The sequence below is a fragment of the Eptatretus burgeri genome, chromosome 4 (genome assembly GCF_056783735.1).
Source record: "Eptatretus burgeri isolate ZD-2024b chromosome 4, Ebu_testis_v1, whole genome shotgun sequence".
NCBI lineage: Eukaryota > Metazoa > Chordata > Myxini > Myxiniformes > Myxinidae > Eptatretus > Eptatretus burgeri.
The window spans coordinates 14635261-14650260 of record NC_140964.1 but is presented as its reverse complement, the minus strand read 5'-3'; the positions used below and the strand labels follow the sequence as shown (position 1 = coordinate 14650260).

Genomic DNA, 15000 nt, shown 5'->3' with positions numbered 1-15000 from the left:
CACCCGGCGCATAAAAAAAAACACAAGCCTCGCGCTTCGAGGGGTTCCCCACGCGAACACATGTGCTCTGCCCGTTGGAGCATAACACAAGCTCGCGTGGAGAACCCGTCCGGTCCAAATCCATAATCCTGCCTAAACTTTGTCCGTCGCGGGATCGGCAATATTCACCGCGTACGTTTCCGGACCGGGTTTCACTCCCGCAAGCGAGCACGTGGCGGCCTCGTGCGTTGCACAGCACGGACCTCACGCTCGCTGCTGGGTGAACCCGGCGCGGTCCCCGAAACAGCTACGGCTGCTCCTCGGCCTTTGTCCCTCTTTCGCCGTCTCCGTTCCACGCACATACTCCTGCGTGTCACGACGCTCACACTCCACTCCATCACACTCACACCGGGAGACGCGGCTGCGTGCTCCTGCATGCCGACCGACAGCGACCTCACACACACGGTCTCCCTCACACTCGGCCGCTCACCCACTCGTGCCATCCATCCCCTTGCACACTTGGCTCCTTCCACACTTGGCTCCTTCCACACACGGTGCCTCATCCACACACGGCGTGCTGGGAGGCACGCACTTCGGCACACTTGCCACCAACCACTCACACACGGGGCTTCTGGCACACACGGGGCTTCACCCATACACGCGGTCGCACTCACACCTTGCACCACACACATCGGGACAACCACACTGGGGATTCGTGTCCCCACAAGGGTTCCCGGGGCCTCTACACCCTCCAAGCTCGGCGTGCACCCGTTCACAGCACTCCTCCCCTCGACCTCGCAAAGCACGACCGAACCCACCTGGTCATGATCAGCTCAAAGGAGCATAGCTTCTCCCTCCGTTCCCGAAGGAGGCTATCCAGCTGCTCGCTCCGGGTCCCTACATGCTCCGCGAGCTCACCCTCATCATCCTCCACTAACTCCGTGTGTGTGTGCATCTTTAACCCTGTCTGGATCGTGTAGTTTTCCCTCTATCGTTCCCATCTCCCGCGTCTCTATTATTTCCGTCTCTTCCCTTGTTATCTCTCTTGTCTCAACTATTATTTCTTTTCTTCTTTCTGTCGTCACCTCGTGTCTCGTCTCACACGTTTCGGTCACCCCATTTAGTTTTTCCCTCTCGGTCACCGTCACGCTTCTCGCCCATCACGTCCCCCAAATTATTTTTCCCTCACCCGCCTCCATTGCGGTCCTCACAACCGTTGCACTCCCTCCTAGCTCGTTCGCTCCCACACGTGGCATCGCCATTTTGAGCTCCCCTGTTATTGCCAACATTCTCACCGTGCCCGCCTGCAGGCTTCGGCCTATTTGCTGCATCTCACCCCACATTTCCTTCATTTCTTCCTTCATTCCGTTTTTTATTTCGAGTGCGTTTCCATCCACCTTGTTGTTTAATCCGTTAATCATTTCCGCCAGCATTGCAAATAACTGCGCCATGTCGAGTGCACTTGGTTGAGCCGATTCGGCAAGGATCGGGGGGATTTGGCGGAGAGGGGGAGGGGCATTGCAAGTAACTGCGCCATGTTGAGTGCACTAGGCTGAGCCGATTCGGCAAGGATCGGGGGGATTTGGCGGAGAGGGGGAGGGGAGGTGTCGTACACCGCAGCCGCCGCCGCACCCATTTCGGGCTCTGGGTTCAGTTGGGGGAGTTCGTGTTCCTGCACAACCAACATTTCCTGCTCAGGGTCTCCATCCTGGGCCATGGATTCTAACACTCCCACATCCATTTCTAATACCCCCGGCACCCGCTCACCTTGAACCTTGAACCCACTACGAACCCCTTACGTGATGCAAGATGGAGGGTCAATAAAAAGGAAAAGAGACGAAGCAGAGCGGGAACAGTTCAACAAGCAAGCATTTTATTCACACACACACAGACAAGCACGTATATACAGCCATACGGTCAAAAATGCACATATAACAGTTAAAACAGTCATGCAACAAAAGCAAATGCAGAGCTACAACCGACTACGACCGACACACGGCAACACTTACGCAGTTCTACTTCACAGATGGCGCCAACACACATTTATACAAAAAGCAAAGAAAGGAAAAGAAGGAAAGAAGTCGCGACTTCCCTTTTATGGCTGGTGAGTCCCTCTCCCGCGACCGTCAGCGTGGTCGCGCCTGGCCCCGACCTCTCTCGCGGCCGGCGTACCCTCTCCGGCACTCCCCATCCGGACGCGTAGGTCCACCTCACAAAGGGCGCTGCCGCGTCTCCTGTCTGTTCCTTCGTGACAGGGCCGCTCGCCAAGCCGCGGGCGCAGGACCTCTTCCCCAAGACCAACTCTCGACAAAAAACAACCCAAGACCAACCAGACCACCAGCCAAGACGAAAAGGAAGAGGCGCAAGAGGAAGAGGCGCAAGAGGAAGAGGCTCAAGAGGAAGAGGCTCAAGAACGCCCCGCCCGTGTCCGTCTTTTATAGCGCGGGGCTCCGCCCTTCGCCCCGCCCCGTTCTCGGCTCCACCTTCCTTCGAGAGGGTTCCCGAAAAGGGCGTTCCCTCACGCCCTCTCTCCACCCCGCCCTGTGCGGGGGCCGGGGGAGTCGGTTTTTGGCTCTGGGCCAGAGAATTATTCCCCCAAAATGAGACCCGTCCTTCACATGACCTCTGACCTTTGACCTGAATCGCCCCTCCTCCACTCCAAAGCGCGGGGAAGTCAAACGGGAGAAACAGGTGGGGAAACCTGCGCATCCTCGCAGTTCCCTCCTTGGCACCTTTGTTTGCCGTTCGGAAGCGGACGTAGTGGCGAAGATGTGGTAGCATAGATGGTGGAGGTGGTGTGGTTGCAGTGTGGTTGGCGCTGTGATGGGGATGGCGTGGTTGTTGAGATGCTGCGTGTTTGAAATAAAAGATAGAACAGAAAAATGGCTAACTCAAAGCGTCGCAGCCCGGATGGATCACATAAATTCCCTCGATACAACGGGTTTGGGCTAACTACACATGTACCTTTGGAGATATCTCACCTGAGGGCCCTTTTGGTGTAATGCGAACTTCCACAGCCGTAACAATATATATATATATATATATATATATATATATATATATATATATATATATATATATATATATATATATATATATATATATATATATATATATATATATATATATATATATATATGACAGCTATCCCCACATAGATTTCAGGAGGTGGAACGGAGACCAGGCAGGTCTAAGTATTCACCTCCGTTATCAAGGTATCCATGTTGTCACATTTTTTTTCTACGCTGTGTGATGTTATTCATGTTTCTTCATTTATTTTTCCCATCCTTTTCACATTGGGATACTTTTACAGTTTATTTCATGAAATCTACCATAAGAAATTTTTTTTAATGTGGTCATCTGAATGTATTTTTTATAAATACCGACAATATTGTTTTGCTACTGTACGCTTACCCAAAGGCCGCCGTCGCCGGTGCACGATTGAAGACCCCGAGGAGAGGCGGCGTCGTTTCCTGGAACGAAACAGAGCAGCAGCTTCACGCTGTCGCCAGAAACGCAAGGCATGGGTCACGGACCTAGAGCATCGTGCTGAAGACATGGCATGCACCAATGGGCAACTGCAGGTCTGGTGAAGTCATCACCTTGCTTTGTGTATTTGGGCTCATTAAATGTTTCAATTAAGCAAGGCCTAAAATATGTAACAACTAGAACGGCAGTTGGGTAGAGCACATACATCTGCCAGGCTGAACGGTTTCTGTTTTGTATCCCACTGATAGGGCCTGGCATATCGGTACCGATGCAGGAGAATGAAAGTCTGAGTCTTTAAGTCCTCGGTGCTTCCAGTCTTGCTCTACAGATGTGAGACTTGCACTCTGACTAGGGATCTGAGACAGAGACTTAACTCCTTCGGTACCAGGTCTCTTCGGAGAATCCTTGGCTGTCGCTGGTTGGACTTTGTGTTCATTGAGTGGTTGCTGAGAGAGACTCAGATGAGATTTGTTTCTTGTATAATCCGTGAGTGTCAGCTGTGGCTGCATGGACATGTGGCTCATTTTCCTGGCGCTGATCCTGCTTACCAAATTTTCTCAGCAAGGGACCCTCATGAGTGGAGGAGGCCAATAGGTCGATGAGATGCCTTGTGGTTGCAGCAGGTTGATCGGCATCTCAAGTTGATGGGGATGGACCAGCCATCTGCCTGAGGGATGGCCATACGGAGGCCCCTGGAGTACCGGCAGAAAGTGGACGCAGTGACGTGCTGCGTCGGTGCATGCTCCCATACCTGACCTGACCTGAAGTGAATGCCAGCGTGTCGAGACAGTTGCCTGAAGGCCCCTCTGAAGGAGGATATACTCATTTATGCAATGCCCTTGCCTGTCATCTTCTTTTGTATGTAGCACAAGGCTGTGGAATAGCATCATTGGCTGCCTGAAACACTGGGATGACAGTTTATAGCTGGGTTGGGATTCAAACCCAGGCTTGACCGCTTCGAGGCGATTCCGCTTACCTCTAGAGTCTAGACCATCCCGTCAGCCCCCATTTCATACTTTATTTCATATTTGATTTCACAATGGCACATGTTACGTGCATAGCCCATTTATCACATGTTGCAACCAGATTGAAACGCAACATTCTTCTCTTTTTTTTTTTTTTACCATGCAACCACTGCTACCTTAGCCCATTGGTTTCATAGCAGAGGATATTAGTGCACAGAGCACATGAGCAACAATTTACCAACCCGTTTCATTGCAAATTGGTTCCTCGTCAGAGAATCTTTAGTTTGTGATTTTGTGACTTTGACTTACAAGTATCATAAGCCGAAAGACTAGTGATTTAAAGCAATCTTCTTTTTGCATTAAACTGTTTAGTCCCTGTGGAAAGCCTGACTGATGTTTAAATTTCTCGCTTTGCCATTGCAGTGGAGGAAATAACAGGATGCTGTTTATTCATTATTTCATACAGAATGAAGTGAAGGTTCTACGGAGTGAACTTTCTCAGCTTAAGCGTTTGCTGCTGGCTCACAAGGACTGCCCAGTGACTGCCACACAGAAGGAAGCACAGATCTACTTAAGTGAGTGCATTCAAAATACATCATGGGGGACACAGGATTTTTTTTGACAACACTTTTATTGACATTATTGGCATGTCCCACAATGAGGCCAAAGCACAAGAGCTTCTTTCAACCGGTCAAAATCATCATTCGCCCCATCTGAGCCTGGAGTCCACACGGAGTGCTTTGATAGTCAACAAATCACTGAGCAAGGAGGTCCATCCTGTCCTGTCCCATTCACTGCTCGTGGTGAACTGCTCAAAACCAGTATATAGCTGTCTAGCTTCTAGCTCCCTCACAAAGGCAGGGATCTTTGGAACTCTGGCCTGCGCAAAGTTATTTACATACTCTGAGCGACCGAGTTGAATACTCTGTACTTTGAGACACGAACTCAAATTTGGCCTCAAACCTTCTTGCTTACTTATTTCTTTCAGCCTTGGCCCTCTTATCCTCCCTTTAGGTCTCTAATCTTGTCCTTTTAGCCTTGAGCCTCTTGTCCTGTAAACCTCCATTCTTATCCTTTCAGCCACAACCTTTTTAGCATCAGTGAGTGTTTTACTTTTCCCTTATAGTCTCTGGAGCCTTTTAGTGTCCATTTCAACTCAAGCCTCTTTATCTTCACTTTAAGGCTCATGTCCTTTACTTTCAGCCTCAAGCATCCAGGTGACTTCTTAAGCAGCACCAACGCTCTGCACAGAGTATGGTCCCAATCTTCTCCTCCTCTCCATCCAGGTTCCAAACCGGAAGATGGGTTAACATCTTTCTCTTTCGATTTCCCTTTATGAGAGTTTAGTGTTTTTGCTCCTTCACCAGAGCCTGCTGTTCAGCCACAAACTTCCACAGCTCCTTGCCTTCTAAACCTAAATCGCTTCCTCTCTGCATAAATCTCTCCATCCTAAATTCAGGGTACACTTCCAAGCTTGAATGGCAATCAGTCCTTCATTGCACAAACACCGTAACCTTGCGCTCCTGTTGCTTCCACTCTCCAATGCGTTGATAACTCACCCCACCTTCTGTGAGCAGTCTCACAAGCACCACAGCGAAGTCACCAGATGGGACCAGCTCATGGCTCGGGCCCCTTCCACTCAAGAGCGCAGACCAACAATTGCCCAGCTCGAGATTGCCCCCAGCCACCTCCATGGAAATTATCTTGTACTCTCCTCCGCACACACGAGTCTCCTCTCGCTTGAGGACAAACCCCACAGAAGGCTCTTCCAATCTTCCACATACGTGCATCAATCTGTCAAGCCATCGAGGAGAGACGAAAGGCTGGGCACCACGGCAAGCACTCTCTCGCCCCATCAATGTACCCTTTGTGCGACACGACACCACCGGTGGAAGATCGATCTTTGGACGATCCTCAAGTGACACAAAACCTTATGGTTCCCGAATTGGTTGATCCAAGACTGGTAGCCCGGTAAAGTCCACCCATGAGTTTCTTCCAAAATGAAAGTAAAAGCTGTCATCCCAAAACTGCTTGGGACATAACAAAGCAAATCTTTACTGGCTGTTCATCTTCTTCGTTCCCTGCTTTCACTCTGCTTCCCCATTCATATATCCTCGGAGAGAAAATATTCACAAAAATCTCTCCCTCTACAAACTACTCGTACTTAAAAGACATATATATATATATATATATATATATATATATATATATATATATATATATATATATATATATATATATATATATATGTAAAACTGGAAATCTCTCAAACCCTAATGGCTTTTTTTCACAGGTTAATGTCGAACTACAATATTATAACTTATCCCTTTTCACTTTACTCTACTTTTGGAAGAAACGTCTCACCTCAACAAACATAAGACAGACATATATAGGTAATACTTTGTTCCGTATCGCATCATAGTCGTACAAGCGTTGACATCACACTGTACCGTAACACCACCAAATAGACATTTGTAAATACATTGTGACAATCACCAGGGATTCTCCTGCTTCAATTGTTTTCGGGAGTATGTGACAAACTCGCACTATTTTTCTTTTTGTCAATTAATTTACTGCCATTTCCGTTTAATTGCGGCTGTGGTTCTTATTGTATGCCTGGTGTTGGCTTAATGCTTTGGGTGGTGGGCTTGGGATCCGAGGATCTCGAGTTCAAATCCCACTCAGCTGTTGAATTAATACCAGGTGGGTTGACTCTGCCTGTCATCCTTCTGAGGTCGGCAAAATGAGTGCCAGCTTGCTGGTATCCTGCGTCGGAGTGGTGACCCATCCAGGATAGTGCTCAACAGCTAAGGAGACTGCTTAGGCAGCACCAATGCTCTGCACAGGGTATGGTCCCAATGGATGGATTCTTATTTTCCCCACTGGAAATCATTTAACGCTCATAGATCTGGATTCTTACTTGGATTGTTCAATGTTTTGAAATACTTTGTAAATCTTTCTCTTTATTTTATTTCACTTATTAACACATTTAATATTTTTCCCATTTTTGTCCTTCAGGGTTAACAGCATACCACCCACACGACGACACAATTATACAATGCTGGGATCACGCAATTTTATTTGTTTTTATTTCTACATACCTCTCAGGTTTTTCTCCTAGAATTACTGGGATGAATTCCAATATCTGGGTTTTCAAAAACAGCAGGTCTGATCAACGATGGAGAAAACACAAAGACTGTCAAAAAATATCTCTATTTGGGAAAAAGGATAACAGAACAAAACCAGATGAGAATGTTGTATTGCAAGAAGAAGATGGCATTGACCAAGCCCATGGTACAGGAGAAGATTGTGAAACGGCAGCTACAGCCGAAGGCCAAATGGGAAGCCAGGCTGTGAAGCAGAAAACTGGTCGCGTCACTGTACTGTACTTCATAAAGATGACGGTAACAAAGAAAAAACATGGCAGGTAATAAAAAGTCTATTGAGTTGAGGAAATGGGCCAAAAAAAAAAAGATGAGTTAAGGTCCTGTTTTTGTAACAAGACAGGTATTCTACAAATGATCGAATTTGAAACATGCGAAATATGGTGCTGCTTGGAATGCCAGAGTATACCGCCAGATTTGTACAAACTGTTTGTGGTTGAGAAACACCGTGCATATTGGTGTTGTCCGCAGTGCGAAGACTGTTGCGGGTGAAGTGGCTCGGGTGGTGGTGAAACCCGAGAAAAAGACAGGCTGAATGCCTCACATAAGTTCAGGAACAGATCTCTGATAAGATCACAGAGGAAGTAAATGTAGTACTTGAAGAAGTTCAACAAACAGTGAAAGATGTGATAACTTCTGGGGGGAAAATATTGGAGGAAACATATGCTGATGCAACAAATGCACACTCGGTATGCCAAGTCTGAACATCATACCATATCTCTCAGTGGAGACGAGGTTTCAGCAACATACTCTACGCAGGATAAAGGTGTTGTTATAGACAATTAACTCACCTTTTATACGCATGTAGCAGCATCTGTCAACGAGGCCAATTAAATGTGTCTTTTCAAGAAGACCTTTTCTCGCTTCACGAACGAAACTTTCCCACTACTCTTCAACTCGATAGTCCGTCCCCTCCTCGAATACAGAAATGTAATTTGGAATCCAAGACTTAAAGCAGATGCCGATAAGATGGAGAGTGGTGAAGCTAATACCAGAACTCGGTCAACTCGCATATCAGGAAAGAATCAGACAACTAGATATGTTCTCCCTTCATGACAGACAGCAACGAGAAGACTTGGTTGAAGTCTACAAGATCATCAAAGTCTTAGTAGCCACAGATCCTGAGCACTTCTTCGTTCCAGCGATATATCATGCAACTAGAGGACATACTCTGAAGTTGTTTCTGGAGAGGAGCTGTACGGTTCTACAAAAGAACTGTTTCGGTCAAGGAGTAACTGAGAAATGGAATCGCCTTCCTCAGTTAGTGGTAACTACCATCACTTCAAATATTTAAGAGCAGGTTGGACAAACATTGGTCCTCTTCTCACCAAATTTTACCCTGATTACCCACCAAACATACACACCTAGCAATAAATGATGTTCAAGTAGTTGTGACATATACCAACCCTATTGATGGAATGATCGGAAAGTTTAACAGGACTACCTTTCACTTCCGTATGATGATTATGGTGATGATGTAGTTACTACTTGGAATTATATATGGGAAAACAAAATGTCCTAAAACTGTTTGACATGTGTAAAAATAAATAAATAAATTGCTAATGTTCTAATCATTTCGGTAGATCCCGTTCTGATGAAAAGGTCATCTTCTTCTCTTTTTGTCTTCTCCTTTTCAGGTAATATGAATGGTCCAACAGATGGCATGGAGACCAAGACAACAGACAGCTTACTGTGCACATTTGAAGAGCAACCAGCATCCCCAGGTTCAAGCACCAGCAGGGAGTCTGAGATAACTATGGCTGGAGATAGTGGCAGAACGATAAATGTGAATTCCACTGCTGTGCAAAGCACCGTGTCTGCAAACCACCCTCAGTCCAATAGGAACCTTGTAACCACATCTACTCATCATAGCATAAGGTGATGAGTATGGTTGGACCAACTGCTGTTTTGGACCTGGGTCGCATTAAACGCATCGACCTGACAGCCAGTTCTGAATTCCCATTTCAGAGGGCTCGAGGAATATCCGGCTCACCCTCCACCGTCCATGTGGTTACAGTGTAATACAAGAAGTATCACTTTTGGAGCCAAACTTCAATGCATCTGCGCTGACTGGGGAAAAGGTTCCGTGATCCACACGTCTTGTTTGCTTTCAATGCCAGATGAAGGATTTTCTTTGGAGGATTCAGAATACTTGGAGGTTACAGGTCTTGCTCGCTGGTAAGCTAGTACAAGGATAGCGACTCGCTGGTTATGAGCTGTCGTGGGCCACAAAACGTTTGCTGCATTTATTTTGCCGAGTTAACGACAAGCAGGAAAGTGTTCCTGAGCACAAATAGCATTCGGTATACAATGAAAGCATATCTTCGTTTTCTGTCCTTCGTTATAGTCTTGTCGTACATCATTTTTCACTGCACTTTTTATTTACATTTTGCTCAAGAAAACATACCTTTTTAATGTGCACTCCACAGTGTAGGTTCACCGCCTCCAAACAGACGTACGTGGAAACCGAAGTGAAGTTTGGATGACAAAGTCACCGAATGCACAAAGCATAACATGCATTGCCATTACACACGATTATTCTCTTCCGGCTGCTGTTAAATATCCACGATTCATAGATCCAGATTAAAATTGGTACAAGCGTGTATTAAATGTTTTTTTTTTATTTTTTTTTTTTGTTCAGCGACAATTTTACTATCAGTTATTTCTAAAACTACTTGGAAGAGCACAATGAGTGGTGTTTGAGCAGTTTTTAAATCCTTATTGGTATCGTTCCCAATCTGCATTTGTAGCAACACCATTAGTTTTCTGAAATAGAAAAATGCTGCACACAGCTTTAAATAATTTGCTTAACGAGCTTTGCCAATATAACCTTATATTCGACTTCCTCAATTTTCAGCACTCTTTTGAAATGCCTGGGATCCTCCTCCCGAGTGGAGCTTTCTCGACCCATTGTTGCCAACACTGTCACAGAGCTGGATGGGCCACAGATTTGATTGTGACTACCGAGACCAATTGGAGAGTTGGTCTACTTCTGGAGCTTGCTGGGTGAGGTTTACAAAGTTCGATCCAAAAGTTCTGTCACCACACCTCCATCGTACCTTTATAACAAGCTTGTGTCATATTATTCTCCTCCTTATTGCACTTCATCCAGCATTCAAGCAACTTTTCCATTCCAGCACAGAAGCCTTCCTTCTGAATCGTCTTTACCACCGTGGGTGTGGCTGTGTTAACCTCTTTAAGCAAATTCAAAACGTCGTCTTCTGAGCTTGTTTTTCAGTTTGCGGACTCTATGAAAGTCCCGTTGACATATGTCTGGTGAATATGATGTGTAAGGTAAAACTTTCCATTCCCAAGACTCTTAACAGGTCAAGGACATTGTGTTTTGCATACGGCACAGTATTTTCACGTCGTTCAGAAGAGCTGGACACTTTTTGTGCATTGTGGGTCTCAGGTGATAATGCGCAAAACCATATGGTCATAGTCTCGACTGACTCGCACCTGTGGAATTGCCGAGTATAGTAACATTCCAATGTGGCCTTACAAAGAAAAGTGAAGTGACACGAAGGTTCCATGACACTCAAGAACTCTGCCCTTTCCACTTTGCCGAATGCGACCCATTCTTGCTCGTCGTCCTGGCACCAGGTTTCGTCCACAGCAATGATGCATTCCAAAAGGAATCTCTTTCCCTATGAAAAACCTCGAGATGTTGAAGACACAGAACAAGGCGATTCAGTTTCTCCTCCATGAGGGCATTGTGCGATCACTTCTCTTCTCCCCAGATCCTCAGTGATGGTGATGCTCGAGTTTTATCAACTTTGTCGTAAGTTCTTGAAATACAAAACCGATCTTGAAAGGGACACACATTATCCTTGCATCATCCTTTGGAATGCCTGCCTCAATGCGACCAGTCATGCACATCCATGTCTCTTCCCTGAAATGATGATCCCATCGATGAACATTTTGGAAGTGCAGACAAGTGTCGGGAAGAACAGCAGAACTCTTTCATAATAGGTCTCACATCTTATTTTCCATCGCTATTAATTACTCTCGCCGAAGCAGAAGGTATTGCGTTTTGGTGCGTTTGTTTGTTTGTTTGTCTCTTTGTCTGTCTGTCTTTTTGTTTGTTTGTCCGCACAGAACTTTCGTGTTTTTCTCCGCAACCGCTTGTTGGATTGAGACGAAATTTTCACCACAGGTGCGACTACTCATGTAGAATGTTTTAATCATAATTATGAGGTCACAGCTCATGTGGTGTGGGAGCCATGTTGGAAAAATAGAAAAACTTTGGACCTCTCTCTGAAACTACACCAAGGGAAAAACTTAAACTTGACACATAGCAAGTACTTCTCATGGGGAATTCGTGTGATTTTTTTTAAAATGATGTCATCGGTGCCTTCGTTATGGCGTCATAATTGCATATGCAGAACGCTACATCTGATCAGTATCAAATTTTTTGAGGTTCATCTAGGGATAAAATGGTCCACATAGAAAATTTGACGTCATCCATCGGTCACGTGATTCGGCAGCCATATTGTTTTAAAAATAAACCTTCAAAAATCTTCTTCTCTGAAGTGGCTGAACAGATTGAGGCGAAACTTTACACATATGACCCTCTATCCATGAGGAACAAAAGGTTCACACATATGACGTCATAGTTTAAATGGTTTGGCAGCCACATTGGATTTACCCTAAAAACCTCTAAAAAAATCTTGTCTAGAATGGCTGGACAGATAGAGGGGAAATTTCACACAAATGTACCCCAAGCCTTGGGTGTGCAAGTTTGTTAAGGAATAATTGATAGGTCACATGGTTTGGCAGCCATATTGGATTGAAGAAAAATATTAAATAATGTCTTCTCTGGAACTGCTTTATCAAATCGACATGAAACTTCACAATTATGATCTATACTAGTAGTGATAGGAAATACACGTGTTAAATTTCAACTTGATCAGACACATGGTCTGGCAGCCAGAATTATTTAAATTTTTTTGATCTGGTTTCTTTTTGATTTAAAAAAAAAAAAAGTTTCACTTGGCTGTGCCTGGATGGGTTTGAAGGTAGAGGAGTAGCAGCTGAAATGTGAATCCTATCCAGGTTCCTCCTGATGACTTCATCTTTGCTTTTTGCTTGTTTTGGTTCCTTCTGTGACTCCAATGCAGGACTGTACCTACTTGATCGTCCATTTGATTTGAATTCAATTTACTTTAATCCCATTATAAATTCAATTGAATTTTTTTTTCTTTTTTTTTAAACATCATAGGTTAGGGTCAGGTGTCCAATCAAAGTGGGACGTCTTGTTACCCGGTCATCACTGCCAGCAGTTATAAAGTGGCAGTTATAGTTATGTCTCTTATTACATAACACACCAGTACAGAAACACCACACAAAATACACCACACAAAACAAGTCTTGGTGAGGGTCTGCAATCTCTGATTGCTCTTTCTTGTTTAACAAGATTTTGGAAGTCTTCTTTACTAAAGCTTTCTATCATAGCTACATCATTGGTACCACATAAAATTAACTTAAAATTCTTGAATAAAACCAATTGTGTGAGAAACTTTATATTTATTAGACATATCAGTAAATAATGAGACAGAAGAACGTGTAATTTTGCGATCATCAAGATTTTTTCAAAAGCTACAAGTGTAGTGACAGAACTTTTGGGATGATCCAAGGAGATTTTTTTCTTCTTCTTCTTAATCATGCAAGGAATATTGTGGATTTTGTATCGACCATTGGGCAATATATCTTGTAACTTTATTGAAAGCAATTTTATATTGGAAGAAAAACACTGAAGAATCCCCTCCTCTTTCAAACGCTCCTTGAGAAACTTTTTTTTCCTCCTACATTGCCAAAATTCACACAACTGTGATGAACATGAGCATTGCAAACACGGGTGCGATTGCCACTTAGTGCCGTGGTGCTCTTCATTCTTGCTGATGTCAGAGAAAATGGATGACATCATTTTTCTGCCAATAAGTCGAGTCCGTGAAATTTGAAAGCGATCCTCATTCTTCAGGCCTGCCATGACTGGCTGAGTTACATTAAAAAGCAAAAAAAACCAGAATCCCCGACTTGTACTCGAGCGCACGCCCGTCTCCTCGAGCCATCGGCAACGTTCACCAATATATCTATTTGGTGGAACCTTTTGTACCTTCACAGGTTTGCAAGCACATTGAAGAGAATTAATTAAAACGCTCAAATAAAAAAGCCGTATGCAGCCTATGGCTGCTGGTTGCATCATTACTGGGAGCGTGGTTGTGCCGCTGATGCAGTGCCCCCGTTTCCAGTAAGCTGGTACTCACTTTGCCAACCTCAGAAGGATGACAGGCTGAGTCATCCCGCCTTGTGTTATTTAATTGCTCGACAGGGGGTTCAAACTCAAGACCCTAAGATCTTAAACCAACACCAGGGTTGACACTCCAATTGTACCCTTAACCCAGTGGTTCTATCCTGCACTAGTTAATTGCAGTTGCTATTATATTACAAAACAAGACCGGTGAAATTTGCTGCTTTTCTGCATCATGGTTGAAACACACTTTTCCACGTTGCTTGTAAATTTTATTTGCAAAGTTCTAATTTTGTAGAATACCTGATCCAGGAAAAGTACTTGCAAGAGTGAAAGGAAGAGGAATGCCACTTAAGGTAAATTGCATATACGTTTAATAGAAGACTATAATTTGTGTTACGTCATTTGGGGATTTTGATTCCTTATTTGCAGAACAGGGTTGAATTGTTTTTCCCTTCTTGTGCCTCATTGTATATTTGTGGAGGGGGGGGGTGAGGATGATTGCACTTTTGGCAACAGCTGTGTTGACATTATCGGTCCTTCGAAATTTTTATTTAAATTTATTTATTTATTTATTTAGAAAAGGTGATTTTTGAGTTCAGCAAAGTGTTTTGTTTTGTTTTTCTTACACCTGGTTCACTTGTATTGCTCGGTGTTTGTGAAGATGGTATTTTTAATGCATCTTTATTTTAAATTCATACTCCGACCGCCACACGCATCGAGCGATGATGCCGTTATTGTGGGTACGTTTGTCATAGAACGGTGTTTATAGCTGGCTGGAACCGCCACGTTCTTTAGACTAAATCAGGTTTATGGAATAATTGTGGATAAAGGAAATGCCACACTTCTAACTGTGCACTTATTTTAATAAGGTAGTTTTGTGTACGTGCTCATTTCATTTTCATTGCGGGTGGTTTTGATGATGTCAATGTGATCTCACTTGAAGTGCTTTCTTCAATTCTGCCTTCAGCACATAATTCCATAAAATTAAGACATGCGATTCAATGCATGTGTCTACTGTGACTTTTATTTGAGCCAAAATAATGTACTATCTGAATGTATATTTAAATGTCATTATTCGCGTTCCTATTTATGTATTTTATTTATTTATTCATTTATTTATTTATTTATTGGGGGGGGGGGTTGGGAGGAA

At 44.3% G+C, this 15000-nt stretch overlaps 1 protein-coding gene across 10 annotated transcripts in view; it reads left to right on the top strand.

Moving 5' to 3' along the window:
- LOC147027513 (cyclic AMP-dependent transcription factor ATF-2-like) overlaps positions 1–12804 on the top strand; it is a 156575-nt gene extending 143771 nt beyond the window's left edge. For 9 of the 10 annotated variants that reach the window (XM_085876984.1, XM_085876985.1, XM_085876983.1 and 6 more), the window contains 3 exons: positions 3400–3563; positions 4900–5008; positions 9235–12804. In XM_085876984.1, coding sequence (XP_085733110.1) covers positions 3400–3563; positions 4900–5008; positions 9235–9479 — 518 coding nt within the window. In that variant the 3' untranslated portion in view covers positions 9480–12804. The remainder of the gene's footprint in view (positions 1–3399; positions 3564–4899; positions 5009–9234) is intronic. The other variant, XR_015057071.1, reaches the window with a different exon arrangement.
- The last annotated feature ends 2196 nt before the right edge of the window (positions 12805–15000 follow it).